The 12,518-nt window shown below is 33.7% G+C and overlaps 1 protein-coding gene across 2 annotated transcripts in view; it reads right to left on the bottom strand.

The window, feature by feature from the left end:
- AspRS-m (aspartyl-tRNA synthetase, mitochondrial) overlaps positions 1–12,518 on the bottom strand; it is a 37,201-nt gene that overhangs the window by 13,434 nt on the left and 11,249 nt on the right. For both annotated transcript variants that reach the window (XM_014419772.2, XM_014419771.3), the window contains exons 3-9: positions 9,431–9,529; positions 5,661–5,759; positions 3,326–3,496; positions 2,536–2,712; positions 1,826–1,996; positions 1,651–1,728; positions 1,237–1,449 (exon numbers count right to left, since the gene is read on the bottom strand). In XM_014419772.2, coding sequence (XP_014275258.1) covers positions 1,237–1,449; positions 1,651–1,728; positions 1,826–1,996; positions 2,536–2,712; positions 3,326–3,496; positions 5,661–5,759; positions 9,431–9,529 — 1,008 coding nt within the window. The remainder of the gene's footprint in view (positions 1–1,236; positions 1,450–1,650; positions 1,729–1,825; positions 1,997–2,535; positions 2,713–3,325; positions 3,497–5,660; positions 5,760–9,430; positions 9,530–12,518) is intronic.

The raw sequence follows: 12,518 nt of genomic DNA, 5'->3' as shown, positions 1-12,518 counted from the left end.
AGAGAGAGAGAGAGAGAGAGAGAGAGAGAGAGAGAGAGAGAGAGAATACAGTATCCTTTTGAGGAGCCTGATTTGAACAAGAATTGACTAAAAATATGTTACAAGCTAAAATGTATATTGAAAATATATGTGCAAATAAAAGATTTATTAAAATATCATTATTAAGTATAAGTAAAGTAAGTTCTGTTATCATAAACCCTTAATCCATACATTAATATTATTTGCCATGATTTAACTGGAAGCAGCCCAGTGATCACTAAATTGTTTCAGCACTTCAGATATAACATGGGACCTTATTCGTCTTTTATACCTGAGATAGATAGTAAAGAAATATCATTGTCGGATTTAAGTAATCCGATTTTTGTCGTTGCTTTTTGAATTTATATAAAGTCGGGGTTGGGGGTCTCATTTTCTGATGCCCCCCTTTCCGCGGACACCGGAAGGCTCCGAAGACGCTGCGACTGCAATGCCGCCCCAGCCTAAGCATCATGCAAGCTAGGACCTGGCCTACCCCTACCAACACGCCAGAGTCCAGGACATGTTGGCCAGCCACGGAGGTAAAAGGACGTCTTTTCAGACATCAGGCGATCACATGGTTTTCACCATATTCGCCCACAGCACAACCTGGACGAGAAAGCGGGCTAGAAGACGTCACCGCGGCGGCGAAAACGTCATTCACCAGATAAGCACATTCCATTAGTCCATGAGGCCACCCCACTTTTCTAATTTATATTATTACATATAAATAATTTATACCTAACACACACTAACCTAATTGCCCCTCCAGAGAATTAACCTTATAAATTAAGGAAAATATATACATGCATGTTTTTATGAGCAGAAAGTGTCTCACAATTTTCAGCCCCCCTTTTCCACACATTAATTACAATCATAAAATTACAATCGGGACACCTACAGTATAGCACGAGCAGGTCACGATGTAAACAATCATCTTAAAATATTTGTTTAACAAATGTACTGTGTATCATAAAATTGATAAGTGCCATGTAATCAGTAAAATCTGTTAAAAGTATCAGCTAATGGGGCGAAGTTATTAGGACATAAGGTGGATGTCTTGACTTTTTGTTACCAGAAACCTGGTGGCATCTACCTTAGATTAGAATTATAGGAAACAAATGTTCTATTAACAATAACTTCGTCATGAAATGTATTTAAAGTATAAGAAATATTAAAAGTAAATAAATAGATACTTCTTAAAGTCAAGAATGTACTTACCGTTTTTTTCTCTTCGCCACGAGCTATAAAAACAATATCCCCTGATTCAATACCATGATTCCTTGAAAACTTCTCGGGGCTAATATTAAAGTTAAATAGTGTTTTTTCATTTGTTTTAAAACTTTTCTTTTTATAATTCAAAATCGCAACTTGCACCGAACTGTCTTTAATCATTTTAGATAATTCCTTTTTAACTTCATCGCCAAAAAATTCCTTAAATATATAAATTAGTTATCATATTTTTTGTGAAAATTAATTTAATATATTTTTAATGTTTGCAGCTATATAAAAAAGATCCAGCCAATCAGCCAATCATTTTTGATAAAACTTGTGACTTCTATCAATTTGTTTCCAATTTACGACCTACAGCTGATGGATCTTTTTGGCATAACTATAATTAATTTATCTACTTACAGCAGCCTGTGGAATCTTCACGCCATGAATGGTTGTGGAATCTTCTTTATGGTTTTCCAGTTCAGAAACTTCAAAAATCTGATAATGTATAACTTAAAATAAATAAACAGTAAAATAATGAATATATATGATTTATACCAACCATTGGTATAGTAATGATGATATATAAACTTACAGGGCATTTAAATGAAAGATCAGGTTGATCAGTACCATATAGCTTCATTGCATCAGTAAAAGATAATCTTGCGAATGGAATTTGTAGCTGTTCAGGCCAACTATAGAATAACATTTTTTCAATAAGTTCCATGATATTTTCTGTGGAACAAAATGACATTTCCAAGTCTAACTAAAATCAACATGACAAATTAAATATTGTACAATTAAGTAATTACAAATTGTATAATAAATTATCCTAAATTAATTATCATAAAAACTAACTATTGGATTATTTTCTAATTATGTAATCTACGATTATCTATTAATTTGAAAAATGCCATTATGAGGTGGCAGTAAACTTGGCATATTATCCTTCCAGTATTCCTAAGGCCACCCAAAAAAATATAACTTGATACAATATTTCAAATATTATAATTTAAATCAATATTATTCATTTTATTTTTAGAGAATAAAATTAAATATGTAATAAAGAAAAAGAAAAAAATAATAAAGAAAAAATGTCTTTATTTTCTCTTCATTAAATTCTGTTCTGAATCATTTGTTTATAATTTTTTTTTTTTTGCAAATACAACCTCTTTTTCTAGTGTGAAAGGGTGCAGTAAAAGGGGCCTATACTACTCTTTAGTTAAATAGATACTGAATCATTTACTTTATTTATATGAAAGTTAAAACCATTGTATATGATATTAAAATGAATTATTACATTACCTGTGTAAATTCAGGTTGACGATCAGGTCGAGCACCTTCATCTCTATAACACCTAGCTATTTGGAAATATTTATCAATTCCACCAACCATAAGGAGCTGCTTTAGTTGCTGGGGACTTTGTACCAGGCTATAGAATTCACCAGGAAACTTTGTAGGCACAATATATTCTCGAGCACCCTAAAATTTTTTTTTCTATTTTAGGTGTACATTTAATTTATACACTAATGCAAACATATAAGTAAGGTTTACGGTAACTTAATAACTTATTATAGATGACGTAATGAAAAAGCATTATTGCTGAATATAAGCACCTCAAACCTTAATTCAGGAAGGGTATAACATATAGACCAAAACACATTTTTTTTAAAGATTTAGATAAGCTCTAAAGAGTTTCAAAAATGTAGGCCAATTTTTGGCTCAGATAAGAAACATTCTTATAGGATATATTACCAAATAAGCTACTGTTTACTGACATAATAAATAATAAATCAGAGGCAGTTTTTTTTTTTGTTCAATGTTCCTGAAAGTTATATCATGTTAGACAAGACAAAACTAGTAATCTTTATCAGTAAAAAGTAATATTTAAAGGATTGATAATGGCAGGCCAATAACTGGTTTTAAAGCATTATGATTCAGACAGACCACTAAATGCTGTTTTCACATTTGGTATTGCAATGCTAATAATAATAAACATTTTGAGCATCATATAGTACTAATACTTTCATCTGTAGTTAATGATTATAAAAAACCTAAACAATAAAAACATGTGGTTAATAATTTTTCTTCTTACACCTGGTGTTTTCTTGAAAAGGGTCGGTGTTTCCACTTCAACAAAATTTTCATGATTTATTAGATAATTTCTCATCTTCAATAGGAGTTTAGACCTCTCTCGTAAATTTTTTTGCATTACTGGATATCTTAAATCCAAATATCTATGTTTTATACGAAGATTTTCTGAAGCCTGAAAATTTTAAAACAAAATGTAAAACATAAAAAGGAAAAACATGTATGAATTTTTTTTTTAAAGGTTAGTCACCTAAGAACGTTGACCAAGCTATTCCCCTCCCTTTTAATACCTTCCTCCTTCTCCTGAGAGAAAAAAAATTAAAATGTGCAACTCAAAGCATAGTTAAGGCACAAGTGCTTAAGACCTTTAATTTAATTATCTGTTAATATTAATTAAGACCTTTAATTAACCTTTTTCATAAATACGGGTAATACAAGTTTTTGCAATAGCGGAATATTATGCATAATTGTATAACAACCCACTACTGCAAAATATATAAATTAACCAAGAGCTGTGGACACAACTTGCTTTTCTTAAATCCTCGGTAGAAGGTGGCTTCCATTACTGCTCCTCTTCTTCTTTGTTTTTCCTAGGTTGGTAGTCCCACCACTGTCTTTCAGCTATGAACTCCAGGAAGTTTTTCTTAATCACCAATTAAGAAAACCCTTCAGTGAGGGTGTGAATTCCTGTACCTCTCATAATTTTGTCTCAAAAAATCCCTCAAATGCAATACAGGTCATGTCCACATCAGCAGTCTCATGTCTAATACAGCTATTCCCCACTTTCTTTCGTTGTGGCACCCTTGTTGGACTAAAAAATGGTTGAGGCACCCTACTTGGCTAAAAAACTTTTGCAGCACCCTCATAAAACAAAAACAAAAATTTGGTACACAATTATCCTCAGAACGATTAAATAAGTAGGAAAAGAAGAAAAGCAGTGCAAAGCAAATACAGGAATGCAATATCTATTTGCAATTTTCATTTTAATTTATTTTCAATTTTTTTTTTTTTTTTTGTAGTATTTTGAAAAAGCAGCAATCACTTGTGGCACCCCAGGCATATACATAAACTGTAATGACCTCAGAGAGTTTGGGAATCACATCTTTAAAACGCTACAGATAGGGCTTTGAGGATCTACGTTCTTGTCAAGGCTATGTAATTTGGATTTAAAACCTCCATGTCCCATGAGAAATTGTGAAAATCATAGTCCAGGAGAACCCATTTCTTCTGTAGCCAAAACTGTATGGTGGTGAAATATTTTTGTAGGGTATTCCCAGTTGAGATTGTGACCATGAGGAATTCATTCCTGTACTGTATCTGCTTCCATTATGGCTTTCTGAAAATCTTTTTGATCCATCTCTCCTATAAACTTATTTGGTCATTTCTTCTCAGAGAACATAGAGAGGTACTGTCTCCGATAGGTATCTTCACTGCTTTAGGCAAAGTTAAAGACTAGCCTATTTTGCTGTCAAGTGTGACGTTCCAGGACTTGGACCATTCATTACTCACCCCATCCTACATTTTATTTTGGTTTCCCCCACTTCTAGCATATGTTGTGATTATTCTACTGGTTACCATCAGGTACATGGAACAAAGGTTAAATTTCATTCCTTGGGGCTGCCACAAAGTAAAAGTCAACCCATTCATGCCAGATTTGAACCAGTGTCGCTCCTGAATTGAGGATGCTAAGTTGACGTCTTAACATCACTCTACTTGCCAGATATTCTAAGTGGGGTATAACATTCAGATATATACCTAACCTCTGATTTTCTATATCTAGATTTATATTATAGAGAGAGCCTAATCTGTCCTCCCCTTAAGTTGCCAGGAGCATCATTCTTCTGTAACTGCTTAAGCACACTTGACCACCAGACGCCCTTGAAGTCAGAGATTATGTCACAGATTAGCAGTATCACATATCTCTGCGCATTTTCAGTATGTCATTAGCAGTTCCTTTATCTCTACTTGAACTAAATTGCTATGGATGGCTAGGTCAATCAAAAATAGGATATAAATTGGTCATCAATATCGATGGCTTACTTCACAGTGGTGCTAAATACATTTCTACAAACTTTAAAAACAATGTAATTGAAGGTTCTCTCTTTTAGGAAAATTATAATTTTTCCAGTAATTTTCCTAAAAGATAGAACCTTTAATTTTATTTTTTGGAAAGCTAGTGGAAATTTATTAGCACCAATGTGAAGTATGCCATTGATATATGAATCCATTTTTTATAACATAAGTATAGAGGGTAATAAAATTTCTTGGGAGGAAGGGACAATGCATCATTGTCTTTGAGCACTGTTTATATCAATAAGTAAAAATTACAAAACCATTACCTTACTATAATTTCTAATTGAAAAAGGCAATTTTTTTTTAACAGCGTTGATAATACTGAAGTCATTGGCCATAACTTCTATTTCTCCAGTACTCATATTCTGAAAAAAAATTATTCAATAATGAAATACATGGGTACATAATTATTGTGCTTATAAAAATATAATAATATAATATTCTGGTAGACTCCTCAACTATTTTTTTCAACAACCTTATCACCAAAAAATCAATATTGCTAAGAACCTTATCAACCAATCCCTTTCTCTTTCTGACCCTCAATAGCACCAGACCAACATACAACATATTAAGCAGATTTTATTTAATAACACTTTCACATATAAACTGTTTTTTTTTCATAAAACAAACTTTTAGATTCTAATGTTTATCCAATAACTCCAGTTCTTCCTGTTCTCAACCTACTCCATCTCTTTTTCAGGACAAGTCCCTTCCATATACCCTATTCTTTCTGATAATATATTAAAATCTTTAGGATCCACTATTCCTACCCTACTTCTTGGCCTGAAGTCCCACAGCCAAATTTCCTATCTTTTCTTTAATTTAAAAGACCCTATTCCTTTCTTACACTGTTCCACTGTAGTTTACCGGATTCTTTGTTCTACCTCATGTTGTAATTCCTTCTATATCGGCAAAACTAAAAATCAACTTAAAAACCATATTCTCCAATACAAAATTCTGTCAACTCCTGTAACCCTTTTGTCTCTAAATGGTCTGAACACATTTTAAACCTCAATCATTCTTTCAACTTCGATCATACTTCAATTCTATCTAGCAATTGTCTCCAACCATAAAAAACGCCTCATCTCGGAATCCATACATATCAATTTAACACATCAATCTGTCAATCATAAAGTGGATAAAGATGGTATTTCCTTGACATACCAAAAATCTAAAGTCTCATTAAACTTCCATAACTCTATGTTCTGCATTTCAGAAGTTAATTTTCCTCCCATATCTTTTATCTGTTTTAAACCCCCCTATCTTACTTTTCTTTCTTTATATCTTACTTTCTATCCTGTTAATTTATTTTTATATATTTAATCTGCACTTTATATTAATTAGCTTATATTAATGTTTCTATTATATAATTTACACACTTTTGTACCTTTATTTATCTTGTATATTTTATTTTATTTGCCATGTTATACTTATCCAGTCACCATATTATGTATCCAGTCTTTTAATTTCATTTCTTCTTTTTATATTGTATATATATATTATTATTATTGTGTATATTTTCATTATTTATTAAATATTTCTATAAGTTGTTAATACTCTTTACTTTAACATTATTTTCAAAAGTAACATATATTAACCGTCAACCGCCCCACTACCTGGGCTTCCTTGGCTACTTACCATCAAACAGGTACACTTCCTATCTTGTTCATTATCTTTCTTAATTAATAAATGTAATATAGTCTGGGTGCGGTAAAAAAAAAACTCAAATAGTAATAACTATTTTTATTTGAGCCAACGTTTCGCCCCACGTTGCAGGGCTTCGTCAGGGCTGAAAAAGATACAAACACTTAAAATAATTAAATAGTGTTTGTATCTAAAAAAATAAATAAAAAAGTGTTTGCATCTTTTTTAGCCCTAATGAAGCCCTGCAACGTGGGGTGAAACGTTGGCTCAAATAAAAATAGTTATTACTATTTGAGTTTTTTTTTTACCACCCCCGGACCATATTCCATTTATTAATAATACACACGGTCAATCAGCGTTCTTCCAGTATCTTTCTTTATAATTGATTTTACTCTTATTCCCTTTTTCCATCCCTTGTAGGCCTGTATTTTTATAATTCTTTTTTATCAGTTGTTTTCTTTTAATTGTTTTAAAATAACAAACCTTTTGTTTGAATTTTTCTTTGATCGCACCCGGACCATCTTCCTTTTATTTTTTTAAAATATAATAAAAAATAACATTGTAGCAAGGTTTCCACAGAAATAAAAATAATGTTGAATACACCCGTCTTTCTCAAAGAAATATTCTGTACAATTATTTACTTTATGTCATTCTGTTTATCTTTTATTTTTTATTTTCTATATTCATTGGTTGTTATCTTGTTCTGTTCTTAGCCCTGATGAAGGTTAGAAATTTTGGCCGAAACGTTGGCATGATTAAATAAGTTACTTCAACTTATTTGTGTTTTATTTTGACCCCAACCCCAACCATCTTCTCCTCGTATAAGTCATCCACGGTCAACTATCTCTCATAATTAATTAATAATCAAAGAAATATTAATTTTTTAGTTCAAGTTTTCATTTATGTAAACATTTTCCAACTAAGCTGAAAAAAATAAAAGATGCTCTCTTTAATTAAAATTTATTTTACATTTAAAGCTATTTTATTTTCTTCATATTTTATGTTACAATATAAAAATTTTCTTGCTGGATTTGACCAGTGTTGGCTCCCCCACACTACTTCCGTATCATCTGGCATCAGGAAATCAATTTACTTCTGTATAATTTTTTTTTTCCTTGAGTAGTAGAACGTGGATAAAGAAGTTTCACTTAAAGAACTGTTGGGCAAATGGCAAAATAAGGAACTGTTGGTCATATACATGTGTAGATGGAATTCAAATTTTCAGCAATGGCATTGACCTATTTCAAGAGACAAAAGCAACTTTCATGCTCTCACCAACGAGCAATTTTGGACAAATGATTATCCAATGATGAACACCTGGTATAAGGCGAGTCTCCTTGCCAGGTTAACTTGTCTCACTAGTTGATGTTTTATATACAGAGAACGGTCAATATATATCAAATCGGCCAATTTAATCAAAAATGTATTTATTTATTTTTTTACCTATGCTTGCTCTATAATCAGAGAGTTGATGAGAGGTATTCAATAATGTTTCAGCTGTTCAGTTATCGTTTGGGGGAGTGGGAATTTGTATTAGGGTGTAGGCCTATTTTGCATTTAACAGAATTTTATGTTAAATTCTCAAGATACTTTAAAGCATCTTAAAAGTCTTTAAAGATATTTGGTTCAAACAAAAAACATGCTAAAGAGCATAGTTGCACAATTTCTGTTTAGTTAATAAACATCTTCGCTAACTTTTAAATTAATAGCAAAATTAATGTTTACATTTTAAAAATAAAAACCTTTAAATTTAACATTAAAAGTGGTCCGGTCCACGATGTTTGACAAGTGGTTTGCCATGTCATGTGGCTCCTTTTCCTCATTAATCGTTCAAACTTTCATGCTTTCAACATTTACAAAGTTGTTAAACAAACAATTTGCCAGCAGTATGGAGGCAGCGAATGGAAAGACTCTCGCTAAAACATCAGTAAGGATTGTTAATGAACACATCAATAAGAGTTGAAATACTGTAGAACAAAAGACAGTCCAATTCTAAAGCATGCAACCCAAAGGTACAAATATACCCTTGTATTGTAGGCAAATGTGATGTCACTCATTTCTTCCCTATCATCCTTATTAGGAACTCCAGGATCTGACCATTTGAGATAAGAATGAAGAAGGATTTGTTTTTTTAAACCGGAAGAGAATAACTTATAATCTATTATTTATTTTTTTTATAGAAAAAGGTTTAATTAAATCAAATTTTAAAATCAAACCTTTATATGAAACTAAACTAATTACTATATTAATAGTTCCTTGTATTTCTCAATTTCATATTATTATAGTGCATTAACTTGTATGTACTCTAAAATAATACAACACAGTTATGTAATAATGGAATTTTTCAAAGATAGTAAATAAAGGCTAAGTAGGAAAATATTAGGAAATTTACCTTTTTAATTTGTGACTCTGGTCTTTTCTCAACCACTCCAGAAACAGTAACAACAGATTCAAGTGGTGTTCTTTTTAATTCATTAATAATCTCATTTCTCTAAAAGCATATTACAAATTACTTAAAGAATTAATTTAATAAATTTGTTATCATTAAATTACAGATTTAATAATTAATGATCTATTGCTTTTATTATATATATTGGATAGAAAATTAATAATAATGGATAGGTAAGACTATTACATAAGAAGAGAACTTCATTGTATCAATAAAAAAGTCTACTTCTTCATTACTACCCGTTTTTTTTTATTCAACTGGTTGCTTCAGCATGTCAGATGTAGTGCTAAATTAGGTCTACAGACAATATAGGCAACTGTCTCAGACAAAACGGAGCCCACCCTTCACCTCCTAGAGGCCTTAGGTCAAAATTAAACTGAAACAGTTTTAATTTGCATACCAAAGATTTAAATAACAAAAAGTTTCACCTAAGACAGTACTTCAAGACATAAATAACTGTTCTGCCACTCTCACTTACAAGGCTGTTACAATATAATTTCAGAAAGCATTTCAAATTAACTTCGCACATATACATTATTAGGTAGTCACTGATTATTTTCTGTTGGGTTTCTCCTTGGAGGAAGGAATATAATTGAGGGAGTAAGCTTCCAGGGGAGTGATGCCAGAAGGCGGGGTCTATTCCTTTGTAGGCATAGTATTCTGTACCCCATATTTGACAGTTGACAGTTGCTTTCATACCCAGTATGCCAGAACTGGCTAGACAGGAGAATTAAAAAGAAAAAAAAGTTAAGTTTCTCTATTGCTCACATTGTGTTGTTTATATTCTTTTTTTTTAATTAATATTAGTTATAAATCATTTTTTAATATTAAATCTTAATGTTCACACTGATCTGAGTCTGAATAGACACAGAAAGAAGCATGAATTTCTGGAGAACGGCTTAATGGATGTTCATTATATATATACCAAATTATTAGAAAAGACATTTAAAAAAAGTTCTATTCTCTTTACATTTGTGATTAACTGAACAGTTTTGCAGATAATTACATTAATGCGTGAAATCTATATTAACTTCAGACATTAAGTTGCCTTCAAGGGCCATATATATATATAAGTTATGGTTGGACAAGGCCTGTATACAACACTAATCTATAGCATATACTCTATAGCAAAAAAAATACTCTATAGCATCACAGAGATAATAAACCAATATGTTTCTAGTAACGTGTGGTTTAATTCTGTTCCCTCTTTCCATTTTTCTTCAAGCCTTTCAGTCCAAGTGCTCATAAGTGGTGCCAAAACCCGGGATACTGATTGAATATTTTTCACTGAATGAAGATTTTTTTTTTTCTCTTCTTCTAAATCTTAATTTTTTTTTAATCAAAATCTTTTTTATAAAAACTTTAACAATTGAACATATTTTTTTCTGAACTGTTCTCTCATCCGTAATTTTTTTTCTTTCACCTCGTTCATCTTTTACTTCGCCTAAATTGACATTTTGTTTTACTGACCAAGATGGTTAATAGTGATGGTCAATTACAACCACAGCCCGCATTGAGGCAGCCAGTTCTACAGATCCCGGTGGCGCAACCGACTCCTGGAGTTCCTGCGGCCCCTGCTGTCCCGGCGGCGGTTCCTGCGCTACCCCCACTACCAGAGGCCACTCTCGCGGCTGCTCACGCCAATATGTTGGCTAAAATGAAAGTGAGAGCAGTAACCTCTCAGGATATTAGAAAAGCTATCTCAGACTTGGAGCGGTTCTCAGGCGAAATGGGTGAGTTAAATCACTTTATTAAAGGTGCACTTTAAATCGCATCATGGAGAGGTTGCCAGCCAAGGTCTCAGAGGAGTTGTTGGCCAAGGTCTCAGTTGGAGTTGGTCTTGGAGGAGTTGTTGCCAAGGTCATTGGAGTTGTTTTTGTCATTGGACAAAAATGATGCAATTTCCCTCAAGGCAGCACTCATATGCCGGATCAAGCGAAGTGTTTTGAACCATATTCAGGCAGACAAGGAAACAGCATGGCCAGTCGTGAAGGAAAGATTAAAGAAGGCCTATGGAGGAGGAATGATGGTCCCCAGAGGAAGACATTTTCCACATACTGCGGGAGAGGAGAAAGCATGGGCAGCCTCGCTGTTAGGACAGTTTAATCTGACCACAGAAAAGATGAGAGAGACTCTTGGAGCGGATGTTGTCAGTTGGAAGATGAATTTTATTGATTCCATAATGAAGGTGCAACTAGCTAAGGAGTCGAATAAAAGGGAAGGTTTACCACGGGACCGCACTTTCGTGGAATGTGCTCAAGATATGATCGACGAGAGCGCTAGAGAGGAGGATGCAAGGATGGATGTCGATGATGGAGGATGGAACAAAGTACCGTACCACCGCACAAGGAATCCATCAACACCATGGAAGAGAAGAGAACCCAGAGATAGTGGTAAACACAGAGGCACGGGTAGAGAAAGGCGGCCGAACCAGGGCAGAATACGCAACGGAGGAGGGAAAGAAGACAGGAAGTGCCATGGATGAGGAAAAGTAGGACACCTGGTGGCCCAATGCCCCCGCACTAGGTGCTTTGAGTGTGGCAATGAAGGCCACATAGCACGACAGTGCCCTTATATCTACAGAAGGGCAGAGACGGGACCAGGGGAACCGATGGAAATAAATTTCCAGCGGATACGGCGGAAAAGACGTGAGGACTATAGACCTAGTGAGTCCTCTAGTGAAACCTCAGAAGCATCAGAAGCCTCAGGAACAGAGGGGGAAGGAAGAGGACAACGGGGCAATAAACCGCCAAGCAGTAGATGGCGCCGAGTAAGTGAGGGAAGGAGATCAAGGCAAGAGAGTTGAGGTGGGTGCCAGGATAGGAGCGACCGCACATTAGAGGTTTTCAATATCAAAGGAAAGATCAGCGGTCTGCCTATCATCAAGGTGAGAGGCGTGAGATGCCTCGTGGACACGAGGAGCTCCCACACCATCCTGTGCCGGGAGACGCTGAGGAAGCTGAGCGGCGGTGAGAGGAAACTCCGAATGGATGTTCAGGTATGTCATTGTCAATTAATCACCCTGGGTGAG

This window comes from Halyomorpha halys, unplaced genomic scaffold (genome assembly GCF_000696795.3).
Source record: "Halyomorpha halys isolate HHAL.00 unplaced genomic scaffold, Hhal_1.1 Scaffold251.1, whole genome shotgun sequence".
Taxonomy (NCBI): Eukaryota; Metazoa; Arthropoda; class Insecta; order Hemiptera; family Pentatomidae; genus Halyomorpha; species Halyomorpha halys.
This window is presented reverse-complemented; position numbering and strand designations above follow the sequence as displayed.